Source organism: Pteronotus mesoamericanus, unplaced genomic scaffold, assembly GCF_021234165.1.
Source record: "Pteronotus mesoamericanus isolate MK-2021 breed Mesoamerican mustached bat unplaced genomic scaffold, CSHL_Meso_final contig_20, whole genome shotgun sequence".
NCBI classification, from domain to species: Eukaryota; Metazoa; Chordata; class Mammalia; order Chiroptera; family Mormoopidae; genus Pteronotus; species Pteronotus mesoamericanus.
In genome coordinates, this window is record NW_026555085.1 from 67399832 (window position 1) to 67420482 (window position 20651).

At 39.0% G+C, this 20651-nt stretch overlaps 1 protein-coding gene across 2 annotated transcripts in view; it reads right to left on the minus strand.

The window, feature by feature from the left end:
* Positions 1-803: 803 nt before the first annotated feature.
* The window catches only part of HS3ST5 (heparan sulfate-glucosamine 3-sulfotransferase 5), a 145720-nt gene continuing 125872 nt past the window's right edge, over positions 804-20651 (minus strand). For both annotated transcript variants that reach the window (XM_054569850.1, XM_054569849.1), the window contains exons 3-4: positions 5848-5986; positions 804-2252 (exon numbers count right to left, since the gene is read on the minus strand). In XM_054569850.1, coding sequence (XP_054425825.1) covers positions 1322-2252; positions 5848-5954 — 1038 coding nt within the window. In that variant the 5' untranslated portion in view covers positions 5955-5986 and the 3' untranslated portion in view covers positions 804-1321. The remainder of the gene's footprint in view (positions 2253-5847; positions 5987-20651) is intronic.

Below are 20651 nucleotides of genomic sequence, written 5' to 3' on the forward strand. Positions count from 1 at the left end.
GTCAAATGTTTATGTTAGTAATAACAACACGATGCAATTTGATCATTTCTGAGCATACTGATAGTATTTTCATCTCAAAGAGGGAGTTCTGAGAGTTTGCATTCATTTCTGAAGCATCAGCAGCTTTTAGTACAGAGGCCACGCAAGTTTTCTAATCTTATTTTATTCAATTTCTCTACTTACCTGACTCTGATTAGAGGTTCAAATAAAATTGTGATTCTTCTATGCATTGATTATGTTAAAGTATTTCTTGTCTTTCTCCTAGAACAGCAGCAACTGCAAGTAAATTAATTTTTATAAAGTTGTAGCAGAGCAACATTAGTGTTCTTTGAGGTGGCTGTTATACTAGATTTCCAGATAGTTGAGATTTTTTTTTAATATACTCAACCTCACTTCATAAATACATTTTCACAAGGGTACAGAAATCCAGTGGAGAAGTGCACATTTCCAGGTGCTCTCAATATGCACATAAACAGCTTTGATTTTGGGAGCCAGCAAGGGGCATATAAAACAAAATAAGTTTAAAAAAAAGTTGCACATAGAGTAATTTTAATCCATTCCATTTTTAAATACCACAATAAATTTAATCTTCACAATAAATTAAATAGCCATATTCAGTTTACAAAATAGAATTACTTAGTGTGAAACCAGTATTTACAATAATATACATTATGTACATGACATTTCTCTTCGTTGACATAGAACATGGAAGTAAAAGGACTCTACTTTCCGATGTGTGACATGCTACAAGTGACGCCATGGTCCATACGAGAAAACAATAGTGCAAAATCACCACAGGGACTTTGGAAAAATGTCAATTTTATGAGATAAGACATTCTTTTAAATCATAAGAAAATAGTATTTTCTGTTTTCATGGCACCAATTCAGCATCTGAATTATAGAGCCACCTTTCTCTTAGAAAAGTATGCATAACTGAATCCTCTACTTCCTGCAGCTTCATAGCCATTGGTACATTTCACACATTAATCTTTTGGCTTAAATTAATGAAAATGGCGGGTGACAAGTTCTGACTCAAAGGAAGACTAACTCTTTGAGGATAGCTGAAGTCACTTTCCCCCAATACCACCACCTCTTCTTCTAGTAACTAGGTTAAAAGATGCAACTATGCAGACAGCAAATTGTTTTTGTAAATTTTCAGTAGAAAAAGAACTCTTCCTATATTTGGTCACATACTGTGTATGTACAAGCAGAGATGGAAAAATGACTTGGATAGTTGTGTCTAGGAAAAGTGCATATTTTAATCTAGAGGAGACATTGTGTGTCTTTAGGCACAACACATGGTGTTGTATGACTTATTATTTTAGGGCCAGTTCAGTGTCCTCCCAGTGATCTGGTAAAATTTTTGATTGAAAGGATGAAAGAATTTGCGCAATTTGGTAATGACAGAGGGGTCCACCTCTGGATGAATGCGCCCCTTGCTGCCAGCCAGGCACTTATTAAAGATAATGTTAAATCGCAAGCAGTAAAACCCTCTGGTAGCATTGAAATACAAATTGTATTGACTTATTCTTGGGGGAAGATTTAGGAACTTCTCCACGAGCTGAAGTTCTGGCAGAGGTTCCGTGATGAGGCGATCTCCGTCGACAATGTGAAATTGCTCAATTGGAAAGTATTTCAACCACCTTTCCAAATGTTTGGTGTAGATGCTGGTTCTTACTGCCTTGTATTTTGTGTTCACTTCACAGGTATTAGGGTCTATTGCCAGCTTCTCAAACTTGTAATAAGTTTTATTCTTCCTCTCCTTCCCCTCTAGCACCTGAGTGTAATCAGAAATAGCTCTTGTGGTTGGCTCCCTGACAATTATCAGCAACTTGATAGATGAGTTCATTTTGTAAATCCTTTCCGGGACCTCCTCTGTGATAAAATATGCTGGGCTCTTTTCAATTGTGATTTGCTGAGGGTAGGAAAAAGGCATCTTCTTCCTATACCACTCAATGCCCTTGGCATAATTCTCATCATTGTCAAAAAAGTGGATTTCTTGAGAGGCTTTGACCACTGCTGGATGGAGGTTCAGCATCTCAAGCAGGGCCCTCGTGCCTCCTTTCCTCACCCCAATGATAATGGCCTTGGGGAGTTGCTGGACCAGGTCATGAAGGCGAACCTGCTCCTTGGAAGCGTTGCCCTTCCGGAACTCATGCAGCAGGCCACGCTTGAACTGCAGGGCACGCAGAGGGAATTCAGCCTGCCCGCGGGCTCCCAATCGGCCTTCAATGGGGCAAATGGGTTGTAGCCTGCAAGCAACAGAGAGACACTTTGAGAAGCTCTTTGCAACTAACTTCTTATTTTTCTGGTTCCCCAGTCAGAGTAAGACTTTAAATGCATAAATAAAACCACTGTTTCCCAGCCTGATGCAATCCATAATGAACATATGTTTGAGAAATTTTATTTTAAGCAGTACTGTATTAAATGGACCACACATAATTGATGGGATTTTTTTATTAGTGCTCCTTAAAATTTTTATTCACCAAGCACTTAATTGACTACGGCGTGTACTTATGTTCACACTGTACAGGACAGAGAAGTGACACCAGCCATACTAATAGCCTTTTAATAGCTCACCAGTTAACATCATCTAGAGAACATAAGAGGTGGAAGATTATAATCTTTAGCTGGGGGACTGAAGGGCAGCTAGGAGGCCAGTCGTTTGGGTTTTGTGTAGTATTATCTCCTTGCAGCTCAGCAGCACTCACATGGCCTTTAAAAACCTTGGAGATATTGTACAATCTGAAAAGAGTTCCCAGTCTCTGCCCTTACTTATTTGCATCATCATCAACCTGAAAAAATTCCAAAATTGGCACTTGCTGAGCTTTTCATTCTATGAGAATTTCTGCCGTTGGCCTTAGGGATAGCTAGAAGAGTACTACATTTCTTCTGCCTCTCTTTTCATTTCTTTTTTTCCTGCCTTTGTTTTTATTTTTATCTAAAGGGGCCAGGATTATGTGTTTACTTGGCTGAATGTAGGAAAAACCCAATACCATCAGCAAGTGCTATATATCACTTACCACCGCTGGGACCAGAAATCAACAAGACCTTCCCAGGGCCAGAAATCTCAGGTCCTTATTGCCAAGTCCATTTAAATCAGGGACTCGAGCTCATGAAGGAAGAGATGTAATAGATGGAACCAAAAAAGAGGATTTCTACCTCAATTGCCTTAAATAATGAACAACCACCACTGCTTTTCTCAGGGAAAAAGGGTGTGGTAATAAACACAATGATATTGGACTGGAGTGGCTGTTTAATTTGGTAAGACTAATATACAATATACTGTTATACTTAGAGTTTCCTTTTGCATATAGCCTAGAACAGAACTGAAATTCATTATAATTTCCCGAAGTTTATGTGAGAAGGCATTTTAGCCATTTTGGTAGAGGGTAGACTATTTGTCAAAATGGCTGTTAAACCAAGTCCTTCAACTGAAGCTCCTAGTTACCCTTATAATTTAAAGTCTGTGTCCTCCTTTTTGTGGCAATGAGGCTCTCTTTTGCTTTTCCCAAGACGTTCTATTGTACCTTTCTTAGCTTCTGTGGTGTTTTTAATTAAAGGGAGAAGAGAAAAACCTCAACATCACGCCAAGACATTCCGCAGAACTGAGGGGAAGGGGCTTGCTTGGCCTGTGCTCTGTTTCAACTGCTGTCTATCCTAATGCACAAGGAAAACTATAAACATATTTTACTTTTTTGTGGTGCTTTTTATGATTTTAAAAACAACTCATGCTTTTTGTGGAAAATGTGAAAATATAGAATACTATAAAAAAGGTTTTACCACAATATTTTAGAGAAACATAACTTTTCTTTTTATAAATCTGTTAACAAGATTAATGCTGGAGTGCTAAATGAAAGATTTAAAAGTAGTAATACATACATAGCCAAAGATCCTTTTAGTTGTGACATTGTGATATCACAAATTCATTTTTTAGCTCTTCTTGGTTGAGAATTAAGCCCTAGTTTCTTAAGACATCCATTGAATGTATCGGGTGGACTTCTCTCCTGTGCATCTAGAATGATGCTTGCAGGGTTGGCTTTAGCTCAAGTGGTTACTTTGTCATGGCAGCCACCGGAATGATGCTAGTGCCTGTCATCCTTGAAAGAATTGAGGAAATAGTCCATCAAATCCTTTCTGTAGAACTAAATTGTCTTGAGGAACACGAGCTGAGAGAGGCTGAAACAGACAGTCTCTGTCCTGTTCGAGCTGGAAAGGAATTTCCCTACCTCTGGAAATGGCCGTGTTCCTCCCCTTCCTTCCTTTTTTATACCTGCTAACTTGGGAGCTCATAGCTTGCAGAACAATTGCTTTTTGGGCTCCCTAACTCAAGATAGGAGAAAATATCACCTTATTTTGACTTCTTAAAAGTACATTTTGAGCATGGGCCTTAGACTAAACAGTATGGACTCTTAGCATTGGAAGGGACAGTAAAAGTAACTGAGCTCAGCTTCCTACCCAGAGAGCAGGGTCTTCAGTTACTAAAAGATAAGCCTAAATCAGCATTTGATACAATCTGCTCAAACTCTTAACTGAGAACTTTGGGAAAGCCCAATGTACTATTCAATTTGAGATTACAGACCAGATGAAAAATGAAAAGAATCAACTAAGTAACTAATACATTAATGATTACTAGATCAATTACTCAATAAAAAGCAAATGATTAGAAGCTAACTAAAGGCATTGGGAAAAACTTGATATAAAAGTTCCTTTATAAACAGGACAGCAGTACCACCTCAACGCTTTTCACTAATAACTAAACACTACTTTTAGGGAACTACTTGAAGTCAGTGATAAATTTCCCACAGCTAGCAACGAGTGAGTGGAAAGTTTGCTCAGGAATTTTGAACTCATCAAAACATCAAAAGAGTTCACTTTATCAGTCAAAATTGACACTGGCTGAAGTAAAATAAATACCATTGCTATATTATTTGTTAAATATCTGAGTGATAAGATTTATAGATTAGAAGAGAAAAACTACAAGGAAGGTATTTTCATTTTAAAGTGTGACTGCATTTTCATGGAAAATGGGAAGCGAATGCATAAGAACATATTTCAGTCTTTCCAGTGCAATAAGTAATTTTATAGAGCAAAGAAAGAATTTTCACATTTTAGAAATTCAAATCTCTGTTCTTCACAATCATACCAGATGTGGGATAGCCCAGAGGTATTCAACGTGAAGTCAGATGATACGGCTGGGACTTCTGCAGGTCTGGCACCTCTCAACTGTTTGCTTGTTTAGAGCCAACCCTTGGCTCTGTAAATATCCTCTCCATGGATTTTCCATTGGTTTCTGGACAGCTTCCTTGTCTGGTATGTTTAGCTCCTGGAAACCAGCACTAATCAACACAGTTACAACACCCCAAGCCTGCAGCCGTCTTTCCAGAGCAGTGGATCCCAAACTTGATGAACTCCTTATAAGCTCAAACATAATTTTAACTCTCCTGGTAGGACATTAATTGCTCACTCATAAATTTCAATATGGAGATAACTAAATACAGCACCACTATTTTGCGTGGCTAGTGGTCAACAACCAGATGCACACAGACCACAGTGAGCTCTAGAAAGTGGCATTTCTACTGTGTATGGCTTTATCCTTTCTCTGGAAATAAATGTCAATACACACAGGATACAAATAGATCCTGGTAAACACCCTGGTTTGAGCAACTTGGATCTCTTTCTTTTAAAGCCTCAATAAATCAAAATCAATACTGCAGAAAAGCATGTTTCTTGAGGATTTTGAAGGAGGGAAACAAAGGGATAGATTTAAAATTAAGCCCTATGGAAGTTTAAATTAAGAAACATGTAGAGTCACACGAGTGCAAGTATGTGTGTTTAATCACCTACCTATCCAAGCTCCCAACTCTGGCGACAAGATACAGGAGACTCCCAACAGCAAGGCTTCCCAGCACCAGGAGCTTCTGTCTCAGCCACGCCTGCTGTTTGAATAGCATGGCCCTCCATCAACCTTCAGGACTTCTGCAGCCTGAGAGACGGGATAAAAGGGGACTAATCAGCAGTCATCTCTTAGAGGCTCTTTTAATTGTCACAAAGCCTAGCAGGGGTGGGTATATAGGATACCACCTGAAGAACAGACCTCAAACCAACCTTCACAATGCTCATGGTATAATGGGTATTTAGCAAAACTAGATTTCCTTTTCTTGACCTGTGTTACAAGATCATATACTAAACCAGGGCGAAGATACTAACTAGACAGAACCTGCTACCAGTGGTGTCCAAACACTTGGTGTCTCTGGGCCACACAGGAAGAAGAAGAGTTGTCTTGGGCCACACATTAAATACACAAACACTAATGAAAATAGATGAGCACAAAAAAGGTTTTAAGTAAATTCACACTTTTGTGTTGGGCTGCATTCATAGCCATCCTGGGTCACAGGTTGGACACCCCTGTGGCTAGGCAATTGTCCAAGTAAGTTAAAATGCATGTATTATAACACATGTTAAATATGTATGTGTGCATATATATGTACCTATGAGTTGTCGTTGTTAATCATTGAAAAATACTGATAAAATGAGCAACTAAGCAGGTTTACCAGCAGGGCAACCAGTAAACTGAAGTTTCTGCTTTGGAATAACAGGACAAATGTAGAAGGTGAAATATCCCAGTTTAGTTAAGTTATCACTTTGGGTATAACATTTTACTTACATGCTTTTTGTTTTGTTGTACTTGTGAATGAAAGAAGAGGGCAAGATCAAAAGCTATTACTTTACTCATTGAAGTTTTCAGTGGTAACTCTCAGGACAGTGTCTCCAAGTAACCTGATATATCCCTTTACGTTCTCTGCCCAGTCCTGAATTCGACTGGCTGATTCTGAAAACTTGCTCAGGCTAGACAGATGCCCCTGCTATGTGACCCCTCCTTTGGGTGGGTGTGGTGATATAGGCCTTGTTCTTACATCATGGCTGAAGCTCACCTGGAAGCTTCATACTCATACCTGAAATAAGGCCAGCTGAAAAGTGAAAGACTTTACTAGTGCTATTTTTAAACATGGGGGAAAACGCAAGCTTCCCATTCAGGCTTTCTTATTAAAAAAATAAATCTAATCCCACTTTCAAGATAAGATTTTATTCTTATTGAAACTCAGAATAGTAACCCAAGAAAAGGAACTACAGCAATGGGTCATGGTTAGCAATTGTTTTGCTGTAATGATATCTCCATATTTGCTACGAGATTTTCTCTGTACAAAAGGGATATACTAGAATAGACTGCTTGATCTGTTCATTCGTTCATCATGAAATTTCTAGTCACTAATAGCATTTCTGGTTATTGTACTAGGTTTATGGGGGATTCCAAAAAAAATCTTGAAGGACTTTTAGCCCTTGAAAAACTAATAACGTGATTAGGGAGGCATGTAACAACCAGAGAATGCAACCTAATTCATGATAATGGATGAATAAATGTTGAGGAAAGAATATGAAAGAAATGGTCAGGGACGTGGGCTTCATGGGAATTTTTTTTTCTTTTTTTGGAATGTATTGCATGGTTTGGTGAGGAGGCTGTAGGGGGGCATCCCAAAGGGGAGAGATAAAAGTAGAATTCATTTACCACACAGCCAAAAAATATTTATGGAACATAGTACTGGGTACTATGGAAATAGTAGTCGACATGAGAGTCTGTAGTATGGTGGAGAAAACAGAACTAAACCAATAAGCATAGAATTTACATATACTTATACACTGTAATAACAAAGAAAATGACAGGAGGCGGGGAGAAAGAAGTACAGGGGGCACCTACTTCAGTCACCTCGGAAGAAGCGGCAGGAAGAGCGGGGGTGCTGAGTAGGACAGAGCAGTTTTCAGGCAAAGGAACCAGTGTTCACACAAGTACTGAGGAGCAAGATGCTTGGCTAGTTTGCGAAGTGAAGGGAGGTTGGTGTGGCTAGACACAGGGATCGAGTGGAGAGAGAAAGGACTAAAGGCAAAAGCAAAGAGGTGGCAATAAGGGTATTTGTGGGATCTGGGGGAGCCTGTGGTTCTGACTTGGCATGGCTTGCCCTGTGTGTAGGTATAATGGGGAAGAGAAGAGAAAAGAGAAAATGAGGTTTACTGAGGGCTACTCTGTGGTAAAGATATTGTCCAGGTGGTATTTTAGAACATTCTCAGAAAAGCCCCATGAAGCAGATAGTTATTTCCATTTCATGGACAGGTAAGGTGAAGCTCAGATCATTTTCTCTAACTTCCCCATGACCACACAACTACCAAGTAATGTGAAGACGAAGGCATAACTTAAGTAGGGTGATTTAGGGCTTCACTGAAGAATCATTCTCCTATCTCCAGGTTGATGCCCAAAGTCCTCAGTTATAGCCACATGCCCTAAGCACAGGGCTCTGATCCCATTGAAATAAAGATACTGCAGCAAGGTGCAGAACAGGGTGGCAGAGAGAAAACTGTGCCCGAGTTCCCCAAATTCTCCACTTAGTAGCTCTGTGATCCTGAGGTGGCCACTTAGATTCTTGGGCCTTTTTTTTCCTGTCTATAAAATGAGGATAATCTCTGACCTCCCCACTCCACAGGGCTGTAGTGAGAATGAAATAAGGTTTCTACAAGTAACTTCACTGTGCAAAGGTTTATTAATATGCCAGAAAAACATAAGGGATTATGTGTCATTTGTATCTGAGCATGAATGAATGGAATGTGTATTCACCAACAGTGTGAGAAAACAAAAGGTGTTATGTGGCTGAAGAGGGCCAGACACAAGTGGGAGAGATGGGAAAAGTAAAGGTAAACTGTGCTTGTCCCATGGCCTTAACGGGGATCAAAAGCCTTGTACAGAGGGGCAGCTCGGAGGAAGGCTGGGAGGTCACCTGACCTTTGCTCTCTAAATGTAGCACCCACACTCTGCTGCTCAGAACTGTACTGCACAATGGTTTGTCCACTTCCACCAGCTCATCGGTCCCCCTGCCTTTGGCTACATTTCATCCTGTAAGGTCTGGGCTGTGTCCCAGTTCCTCTAGAAATCCTCTCCAGCTGATGTCCCGGCCTAGTCAGCTCCCTCCTCCACTGAATTCTTGTTCTTGCAGTCAAAACCACAGTCAGGCCTTCCACTGTTCACTAGTGTTGGGTTATTGTTAGCTGCTGCCTTCTTCCGTGTGCATCACGACATCTCTCAGCAATGAGCTAAGCCTTCTGACTTGACTCAGAAGTACAAGAAAGCTGGCTGAAAGGTAGTGAGCCCAGAATTTGTCTGCTCTGCTGTGTAGGCTAGTGGTTCTCTGTGGTGAGCTTGCAGAGCCTTTAGAAAACACACCTGCTACCACCCTCAGAAATTCCAATTCAATGGGTCTACATTAAGTGTGCATGTGTATTTTTTACAGTGGAGTGAATGATACACAAAGCTTGAAATTATTTCCTACTGTCTTTTTCCTTTTTGTCACCTAATTGTGCATCTGCATTTTTTACAGTGGAGTGAATGATACACAAAGCTTGAAATCATTTTCTACTGTCTTTTCCTTTTCATCACCGTAGTCAGTAAACTCTTCTTAAACTTCTTCTTGCCTTGCCCATCAAGGCACTTAATCCCTCACTTCATTCTTAGCATTTGAGTGTATTTTCCTGTTCACTTCCTACGGCCTATGCAGTCTGATTAATCTTCCTACTACAAGTTATTTTGTCCCTCATCTTTTGGTTGTTCATTGGATCAAATCTAGTCTCTTACTCTTGAAAGGCCAGGCCCTTTCTGAGTTCCCAGCTTGGGTAGTTAGCTCTTTTCCCTCTTATTACTCATCCACATCAGCTTCTGCACCCTTGAGGTCAGCCTCTTTACTGCTCTCCAGACCCCTTTACTCTCAACTTTGCTTTTGTGAGCTTCCTGACTGGCTTTCAATCGTTCCTACGTCTCCTCCTTCAAGACTTTCAGATTTTATTAATATCTTTCTGGGGAGGGTGATCCTAGTGGATGTAGAATTTTGGGGAAAAAATTCTGATGCACATCCCATTGGTGGGTAGTAATTGGTCAGGTCCATTGCTTAGATAATTACAGACCAAAGTGTAATACCTAGGAACCGCTAGGTGTAAGTGTAAAACTTGGAAGGCATTGCATGTAGGGGGTGAGTTAAGCTATTTAGTGACCTCATGGCTGAACTCTGCTCAAGGTTGGAAGGTAGGGAAGAGAATTTAAAAAATGACTGAAGATGCGAAGGCTGCAGAGGAAGCAGCCCAAGATTTAGGAGAATATTACAACAAAGGTATCAGCCCTCTAGTGCAATGCCCTTGTCATCTGGTAAACGGGTCATTATTAAACCTGTCTGAATATGAGGTCATTCTGTTTTCCACTGCCACAGAGGATCTTTCATTCTCAAAGGCTCCAGTACTCAATCTATAGACTCTTCCTTTGTGATAAACCCAGTTATCACCATGGAGGTTTTGTTCTGCAGGATAACCTGCTGCTTCTGGTCCAAGCTTCTTTATGTCTGAGATGCCTTAAGTACACCCACTGGGGTTTCTCTCTCTGGGAGGATTAACACTGCCTCCTCTATTTACTACAGGCACATTATACCCGTCCCCCCCCCCACCCCCCGGCAAAGCATCGTCATGTCCCCTGTCAATTTTTATTTGAGATCTCAATGAATGTGAATGAGTCATCCATGGTGCAAAGCCACTAGATTGGGAGTCAAAAACCCTGAGTCACATTTTGGTTTAGTTTTGAAATGAAAACTTTCTGAATTTTGGTTTCTCATCTGTAAAATAGAGATAACAATGTTAATCTCACAGGGCTGTTATGACATAAGCCCTGAGTAAGACTGTGGGGAAGAGCTTCATGAACATTCGGCACTTTACAAAAATAAAGCATAATTAATTACCTTCAGGAGGTTGTGGCATTCAGTTTTGAAATGTATAATAAAGAAGAAAAGGGTAAAATAAGTGCATTTCTCATTAATAGTGTAATTGGAGTTTGAAAAATATAAGTTCATTTTCAATATAAATAATTTTTAATAGGAGCTCCTTTTAAACATTAAAATGCTAACACTATATATTTTCTGTTTAAAGCAAAATAGCTCAATTATCAAAAACAAAATGTTAACACTTCTCTTATTCAGCTGAAATCTCTTGGAATTTTTGAGAAATGAGAAAGCCAAACAGGTAGTTTCTAATGAGCTTGTCTAGGATACAGGAAGTGAAATCTCATTCTGTTTTGTAATCAGTCTCAGACTACGTGCTAAGAGACAGTAGTGCAGCCCCTGAATAAACTTCGCTCAGGGAAAACCAAAGACTTGGTTAATTTAACATTCAAGATGCTTTTTTGGCTTTCTACACCATCATGAAGTGCTTGAGCCTCTGCTGGGATGGAGTCTTAGAAGCCGGAAGTTGTTGTCTTTGGTGTAGGTATATAAACTAAAGAGAAACCACACCATCCGATCCTTACAGACCCCGCTGTTAAACTGGGAGAAGGTTAGCTGCTCTTCCAAGACCAAGGTTCCTTCCCTTCAGCTATTCCAGCTATAATGGATGTCTTCATCTTTCATCAGAGCAATCATACTGGTAATAGGCAATTTATATTAAAATGAAAGTTTAAAAAATATATTATTCCTTTTTATTAAAAAAGGTAAAAGATCTACAGTGACTTTTAAGCCTTCCTTCATCTCCAGTTTTTAATCGCTCAGTGTTTTTCATGTTGCGTGCCAAGAACAGCACAATTATAGTTTTTCCAGATTACTAAAGCTTTAATAAACACAGCATTTTAGCTGAACAAAGCAGAGTATCTAAATAACAGAGTACGTGGCCAGAAGCGACAAATTGTAAAGACATCTGGCTGTTTCTCCAAAGCAGCACTAAGCAAAGAAGGAAATGAGTCCCAAGCTGAAACAAAGAAATAAGGAAATTCAAAAATAATAATAATAAAGATACGTCCAAGTGCTGCTCAAAGGCTTGTAGATACAGTTGCTAGAAGCCCCTGGTACTCATAAAAACAGTAACAGAAACAATAGTAGCAAAGTTCATTAAAAATGACTGAACTTGGATAGCAGAATTATTCCATAACCATCTTTTGAGTATTAGCTCATTTATCCTGGGCAACAGCCTTATGAAGTGGACAGGAATTACATTTATTGAGACTAGGCTCTCTGTTACTTTCTTTCACATTAATTATCTCATGTAATACAACAGACCTGTGAAATATTATCCATTTTATTTTTCCTGATAGAAACTGAAGAGGAGAGAGATGAGCAGATTATTTACCCAAGGGCATATAGAAGGAAAATGTGGAAGGAGGATTTAAATTCAGAATTATCTGACTCCAAAGAATGTGGTCCCTTGATTGCAATGCCACTCATAGAGCTTTGGATGCTCACCTGGGAGACTCTTAATAAATACTTGTTTATTGATTGATGAGAGCAGACAAAACCACTTAACTCCACCCAAATTACCTGCCATTGAACCTGGAAGTAGGGGACGGGAAGGTAAAAAGATAAAAAATGAAACAAACAAACAAACAAAAAACCGTGTAAGAAGAAAAAAGTTTCCATAGAGGGCCAGGTAAATGGGGCTATTTGAGTGGATTGAACTTGATATAAGCTGAATGATATTAATAAGTAATGATGATAATAATATTAACAATAATGAGAGGTAGCATTTTTATAATTTACAAAGTATTTTCACACTCATTATACCAAGTTATAATTAAAACTGACCAGACTCACAAGAACCTCACTTGTCCTCATAATTCAAGAACAGACTTTCTTTTTGATAGCTTTTATAGTAGCTGATCAAAATAACATTGGTTTTGATTGCCACTTGATTCACATTCTTATACACTTACCTCAAAAAGGTCTTGGTTAAATTCGTTAATCTCCTGTCTTTGTCACCCCATCCCTATTCTCCCCAGCCCCCTCCTCCCAGCTCTCCCCCCTTGTTGTCTCAGTGAATGGCCCCCCTTTGTCCACTGCAGCCCCCCAGTGCAGAAACGCTGGAGTCCTATATCCTTGGCTCTCCACTAACATCCAATCAGCCCGGAACGTTCTATCTCCACAATGCTGTTAAAATGCACCAGCTTCTCTGCCCTGTCATTTGTGACTGCCTTTGTTCATGTCATGCTCTTTCTCTTAAAGTGTTACAGTTTCCCCACTATTAGGAGTCTCAATTTATTCCCCATACTGATGCCAGAGTGGTCTTTCCAAACAAAAATTTGATCATGTTGCCTTGAGCTTTAATATACGTTAATGGGTCTCTGTCATCATTTATATCTTTTTTAAAAGACCCTTTACTCCATTCCAAAGCAACTTCATACAACCCGCAATGGCTACATATGCAAACTTCACACAAAACAACTTGCTGTTCTTTTGAATAGGCCACAGTCAGATTTGCTTCAGGGCCGGAAGCATAAGGTTTTTATAGCCTGAAAAAAACTAACTCTGTGCCTCATGTATCAGGTCTGGGACACCAATAAAGGGTATCCCAATAGGATACTAATAGCCTGCCCCTTAGCACTGCTGTGAGGACTAAATGAGCATGTAAAGTAATTAGAACACTGCTTGCCACATAATAATACTTAATAAATGTTAGCCACATCCACTACTGCTTCCTTCTCCCCTCCTCTCATGCCTTGGTTTAATTCCCATCTTTTAGATTTTAGGTTCCTCAGGAAAGTTTTTCTTGATCACCCTGGCCTGGCTTACATGTTCTTCCTACGAGTCAATACTGCTAGCTTCCTCCCTCCCTCCCTCCCTCCCTTCCTTCCTCCCTTCCATTCATCCATCTTTCTATTTTCACTTCCCAGGTTTGTCTTCTCAGCTTTCTGTGCTTGCTTCTGGTTTCTCCCTGCACTCTGCCACTGACTATGGTCTTTAAGTAATAGACCTTAATAAGAAAGAATGCAGGTATTATTCTTAAGTCACATCGATAGCAAAAGAAAAGTACAACTAAATGTCTCAGAAAATCTTGTATTAACAAATCTATAAAATAATTTATATTAGTTTGTATGCAAAATAATACTAAAAGTCTCCATTTCTGGGCAGGCTAATATTTTCTTAAGTTGCAGTATTAACATGCTTCCAAACTTTCCTCATTTTATTACCAGAGATCCCTCTATACTCTGAATCTCCGGTCTCCCTTTCAGGACCCAAAGGGCTCCGCTGAATTCTTACGCTAAGATAACCACAGATGTTTCATTATCAACAAATATTAACTGAGTACAAACTGTGTGCCCAGCACTGCAGATGCCAGAAATCATGTGGAGAATAAGAGACACAGGTCCTACCGCTGTTGATTGTCTAGTATTCAAGTCCAGCTCTTGTAAAAGTATAAGGAAATTGCCTCTTCCCTTCCACACAGACCTCAGATTCTCTTAGAAGTTTCTGAAGGAAGAATTCCCACAAATGCAGGGTCTGCTGGATTTTGGAGTCTCACCTCCTGGCCCTAAGAACCACCTCCTCCATGAAGGGTTGTAATCTTTTACCCAAGGAGCCATAGTCAAACCATTCTCCAAATGGCACTATTCTTCCCTCTAACAGGACTCTTCAAGATCCCCTGTTAAGTAAAGACTTCATTGGGTATGTTTAGGACAGACTTTTTCACAGTAAGTACTAGTGACCAGACAGGGCTTGTGGCCTGTGCATGAGCATGGGGGTCTGTGCTCAGAAGGGGCCATGCTTGGTTTAATGCTTTGTTGTCACTGTCTTGAAACCCTCTATCCTTTTGCAATGGGCCCCACAAATTATGTGTACAGTCCTGCAGCCAGAGCTTGAGCCTTCAGAGATTACATTACTTGTACGTAGGCTGTGGCTCTTCCAGGGGTACCTCCTTCTTTTGCCAGACCTTTGGCTTTAAGAGAGAGACATTGTCTGAAGCCTCCCACCAGGAACACAATCTTTCACATCTTCTCACAGTGCTGGGAATTCTACCCCACTTTGTTTCACTGAGTTTTGAGGTCTTCCCTGAGGCCCACCTCTTCCCTGGGTACCCAACACTTCAGGAACATGGGAGCCACCCACAAAGCCTTATACTCCTAAGTAACATATATGCCCATAGCACAGCATGTGGTACACAAGGATAATGTTCACAACACGTGCGTGCACATACCCACATCCCCGCAGTAGGTTTCATTAAAATACAATAGTAATGGGAAATCCTTTGAGGTTAAGAGGGCAGTATCATCACCCCTATCATACAAGTGAGAAAATACAGAGACCCAAGGGCTGTGGCCATCTACTCCTATCATAGAGAAAAAAGTTATCTCCCCTTCCCCTCCTCCCTTCAAGGCAAAACATACAGGAAGCTCAAACTAAGTTACCTGCTACATGATCTTGGGTAAATCACTTTAACCTCCTTGATCTTCATTTTTTTTTTTTTTTAATTTTACTCAAGAAATAATGGGCTTTGAGGAATGGGGGATGGGGGATATAAGGGGACTAAATGGTAATGGGGGAAAAAAAGATAAAAAAAGAAAAGAAATAAAGGGATGAGTTCAGTAATCTTTCCTGGGTCTAAACTTATCTTATTCTGAGGTATCCCACCAGATTACCGCTAAATGAGTGTTCTTATATGAAAGACTAATTTATAAGATGTTAAAGACAATTACGGTGGGATTACCGTATTAGTAAATTAGTGCCTGAGGTAACTCTCAATTCTTAATTTCTTGCTATTCCCCAGTTTTAAATAGTCTTGACCTCTTTCAAGATGGCTGCATTGCATTAAGCTACCTGTGGGAAAAAAATCCTCTTATTTTAAGACAAGAAATTTCTTTGCAAAGCTACTGACACTTAAGAAAGAGTCTACTGATTAGTTTTCAAAGTGCCCTGCTGTCAGAGAACCCAGAGGGATCACATTTTGAAAAAAATTAACCAAGGGCAGCTGAGGAAAATTGTCATAAAGAAGTGTTTCTTTTTTTTCAATTATAATGATCACATAAGAGAGCTATAATGAGAAAGAAACAAATGAAGAGGGGCACAAGAACAAGGGCATGGACAGCAGCGTTCAACTCAAATGTGGAGACAGGGTGTAGATTAAGAGGAAAATGGGCACCATTTGTTAGTAGATTAAGCAGAAAATGTATCAGTCAGAAAGCTCATAATTGCTCTATCAAATGGCGAAGGAAGCTATTTAGCTCTTTGTTTCTTCAGTTAACCATGAAGGGTCAATGTTAGAAATGAAAAGGAAGAAAGTTGATAAATTATACAAAACTGCAGAGTTTATTACTCCTCTGTACTTAGTGCTTATCCTTCTGGGAATTACTGCAGGAGCAGGTTTGAGCAAATTCCAAATTTTCAAATGGGTTATCCATTTCATCCCTCCATTCTGCTTTTGATATCATGCATACATAATTTATCACAGCTACCATTATTGCGTTAGCTTGAGTAGTCCTCTGGCTCTCTGTCTGCAGAAGGATACTCATTTTGCATTTGTAATGACCAAACTTAAAAGGAGCCAGTTAATTCTGCTTCTGTTCAGGGGTCTCATTTAGTAGAATGATGTCTTAAGGAAAGAGATGGGAACTGCATTATATTTTGACATGGAATCCCAATTACTCTTAATTGCAGGATCTTATTGATACATGTACCTAATGTCTATGGAAGAAGGGTGTGTTTTTCCCCCTCCTAAAGTTTCTTTGCATTTCATTAAATAGTTGTTGAGAGTTCAGTACATTCGTCCTGCTGGTGAGTTCAGAAGCAGAATCTTTATCACTCTCTAATCTTGTGTTTATACAGAAAAGTGTGAGTTGGAGAGGGAACAATTGTACAGGTAATTAAATTAATATACATGGTTCAAACAAATCATTCCAGTAAGTTAGGCTCATGCAGTAAATGAGGTCAAGTTAACTGGATAAATTCTTCTCTCTGCCTTGTATAGTTGAAGTCAATTGTGTAGTAACATTAGTTCTACTTTTTGTGCACAGTAATAGATGAAAGTATTTACTTTAAAATCAAGTGTAGTATTCACTACCAAGCAGAAAGGATCAACTTTTTAATCTTATTTCCTATCTCACAAATTTTGTGTTTGTTTTTAGTGAGGAACAAAGAAATAGTATATGTAAAATGTCTCTTAATTCCAAAAAGAGACTAACAGTATGCTGATACTTTTATCATTATTTTTATTTGATTGCAGTTCTCATTATCCTCTCTCTGCAGTGACTTTTTCATCCCTTTAAGTCTTTAAAACACTAAACTACATTTCTTTTATAATGATTGAAGATGATGCTAACTTTAACATCAAACATTTTAAATGAATAATTAAACCAACAGCAGACTGATTATACAAAAATGTAAATGTATCATGTTCAAATGATCAAATTAGATTCAGAAAACTCAATTCATTTAATATAAAATTTAAGCCAATATGTCTAGGTAAAACTCCTGAACACTTTAGAGGAAGAGTTCTTATTCACTTAATCATCATAAAAACACAGTTCTCAATGCTACTGTCTATTTGTGTGGAACTTTGCAGTTTTTCAAGCTTTAGTTTAATACAATTTTACTTGATTTTCAAAACAAAGATATAAGGGACCCAATACCTATTTTATTCTCCATTCTACAGATGAGAAAGCCAACCCTTGGTCCAAGTATGGTGCCTGGGTAGCTAATAACCTACAGAGTTCAAAATGGAATTTAGCTGTATTGACCTTCTGTGTTTGTGCAAAAAAAAACTCATCCTCTTTCTATGAAGAATTGACATTAACTGTAGTACCAGGACTGGATGTTCATTAGAAATGCAAAGCCAATCCTGTGTGCTATAGGTTTTGAAAGAGTGCTAAAGGAATTTTTGTTAAAAATATAGGACTTTGAAGAAATGAAAGGGGAATAAAGTAATTTGGAATTAAAAGATATTAGTAACTTTTTTCTCTTTCTCTGGTTGGATCATGTTTCTCCCAGAGAAATATTCTGGTAGGATGAAAAGAATTGCAATAGATTCATCAAGGGTAGAAAAAGAGAAAAAAAGCCAGTTAATAATTCCTGAGAATAAAAATATTTATGCCAATTATGAATTTAGAACATTAACTCCAATCATCTCCTCCCAACTATATTGTATATTTTTGTTCAGGATTTCATTTTAGTCTTTTTCCCCAATCCCTCCTAAATTAGAGATTATTTTTGTTATTTCTGTTTTACACATTTATTGTTTGTTTAGATTTATCTGTATTTATCAACATTGTTGCTTACTATTCCTTTCTTATTGGTTTCAGTTTTATTGAGATATAATTCACATATCATTCTACCATTCTCTCACTTAAATTCTCCCATTTAAATGTGGAAAATTCAATGGATTTTATAGTATGCTCACAGAATTGTGCAACCATCACAACACATTTTAGAATATTTTCATCAGTCCTAGAAGAAACACTGTCTCTGTTGGCAGTCACCTGCATGTCCCCATCTCTTCCTCCCCAGCCCTAGGCACCCACTAATCTACTTTCTGTTTCCTTATTCCTCCTTGCATCTCAGCTCTTCCATTTTATTTTTGCCAGAAGTAGAATTTCCTCCTATTCAGCAAACAAAAGCTGTGACATTTCAAACCAAAGACAGAAATATTTTTTTCAATTTCTTCTCCTCAAAGGAAAAAATAGGTAGCACTTCTTGTTTTCTTTCAGTTATTTTCTCTTTTAGGATGACCTAATTGCTGAATGATTTGTTAGCTGATGAGACTAGTAATGAGTTGAAACTTAATTTAAAAGAATAGATTGCTAAAATCTTCTCTTCTGAATATTAGTCTTTTTTGGAAAAAAGTGCGTTATGTGTTCAGCAAAGCCCTCTTAGGCCAGCGATCACTTCTAAAAAATAAAGAAAACAGAAGCTGGCAACGTAGAGTTAGCACCCAGGAGGCAAAGAGCTTCACTAGGAAATGTGCTGAGATGTCATTACAAAACCCTCACTTATTGAGTGCTCTTGAAGATCAACAGAGCCAGACATCAGTGAAAGGCGGTAAACACAGATTTTATTCAGTAATTCTACTGCAGCAGGGGAAAGAGACTTTAGGATGGAATTGCGTTCAGCTGTGATATGCAGAGGTTAACTGGGTACTTTAAAGGGAGAATAAGGGAGTAGGAAGAAGGAACGAGTGGAAATTAAGCGGAGTCAGGAAATTATAGAGTGGAAAGTGGGTTGGTCACTGGGAATAAGCCATCTGGGTTTGTTAATCAGCACCTATCTGGAGGAAAAACAAATTTCTTATACATCAGGACTGGAGGTAGTTTTGCAAATGGGAGAAGGCACCCAACTAAATTAGGAGTTGGGGGATGAGAGAGGGAGGGCTTCCTCCCTGGCTATTGCATTTCCAGGTCCCCAAGGAGACAGTTCTAGGTGTTAGAAGATTTATATCTCAAGGGGCAGAGAAAAGGTTTATAATTGTAAGTTTTCTAAAATAATTGATTTAAGAGGGACTTTATGGGAGTTTGTCAGGTTTGGGCTGGAATAAACAGGAAATTTGTTGGGTAGCTCTGAGCTGTTTCAGGCAGGCATTTTAAAGAGGGCTGGCATCATCCTCGGGATGATGGCCATAGGCTACGAGAAGCCTTGCTAGAGTTTGTTCGTTTCTTAGCGTGGGAAGAGCAACTTCTAGGAACTGAGAACAAGCTCTGGCCAACCCAGAAAGAACCTGGGTCTTCATTATTACAGTCAGAAGAAACTAGGCTGTCAACCACAAAAATGAATTTGGAAGCAGCTTCTTTCCCAGAGTCTCCAGATAAGAGCCTAGTCAAGCTGACACATTGATTTCAGCCTTTTGAGACTCTGCAAAGAATCCATTTGAGCCCACCTGGACTTCTGATCTATAGTTCTGTGAGCTAATAAATGGATGCTCTTTTTAAGTTGCTATGTGTGTAGTCATTTTTAATGTAGCATTAGAAAACTAACACAGGCATATTTCTTCATCATCTATAACTCTAAGGGAAAAAAAGCAGCAGTAATGTTATTCCCCCCGACCCTGAAACTTTATTCTCACAGAATACTGAGTGTCAAACAGCACAAGTTCACCTTCAAGAAATACATTGTACCCCTAACAATGCTAGCTAGCTCTTATACTCAAACTTGAAGCAGAAACAATAATGCAATTGAATTTGCTATTGGCAAGAAAAGGTCAATTTAGTGAAATGTCGAATACCTTTCAGTGAAAAGGCAGATCTCAGATACCTGACACTTAGTCAGTACTCTGAGTTATACTGTGCAAGCTACTGTCTTCATAGTACTTTTTGCAGAAACAGATTTCTTGGTGTCTTTTCTCAAGCAAAAGCCTTGTTCCCCGCTGCTCACCCGTGGGCTCCGGAAGTAGCTTCTCTTCCTGATAATGCTCCAGGTCTCTGCAGCCAAGTGGGACACTATGCATTTAGCTAAGTAGTGACTGCCCCAAACCCCAATTTATCCTCAATCACTTTTCTAGCTTATCTCTCATTATATGTCCACACAGATTCTAAATCTGACAAATATTCAGTTTCAAAAACATGCCAGATACTTTCTTAATTTCCCTCATGCTCTTTCTTCCCCTCATGAAGCCTTTTTTTTGTTTCCACTTACAGAAATTGTCCTTATCCTTCCATATTCAGCTCAAATGCCCCCCCTCTAGAACCTTTTCATTTTCTTCCAGGCAGAATTGTATATTCCCTCTTTTGTGCTTCAGAAACAGTTTTTGCTCTATGTTGTATAAATGCTTGCTTTTCCCACAACATTGTTAAGTTACTGACACTAGGAACAACAGTTCATGTGTGTGTATGT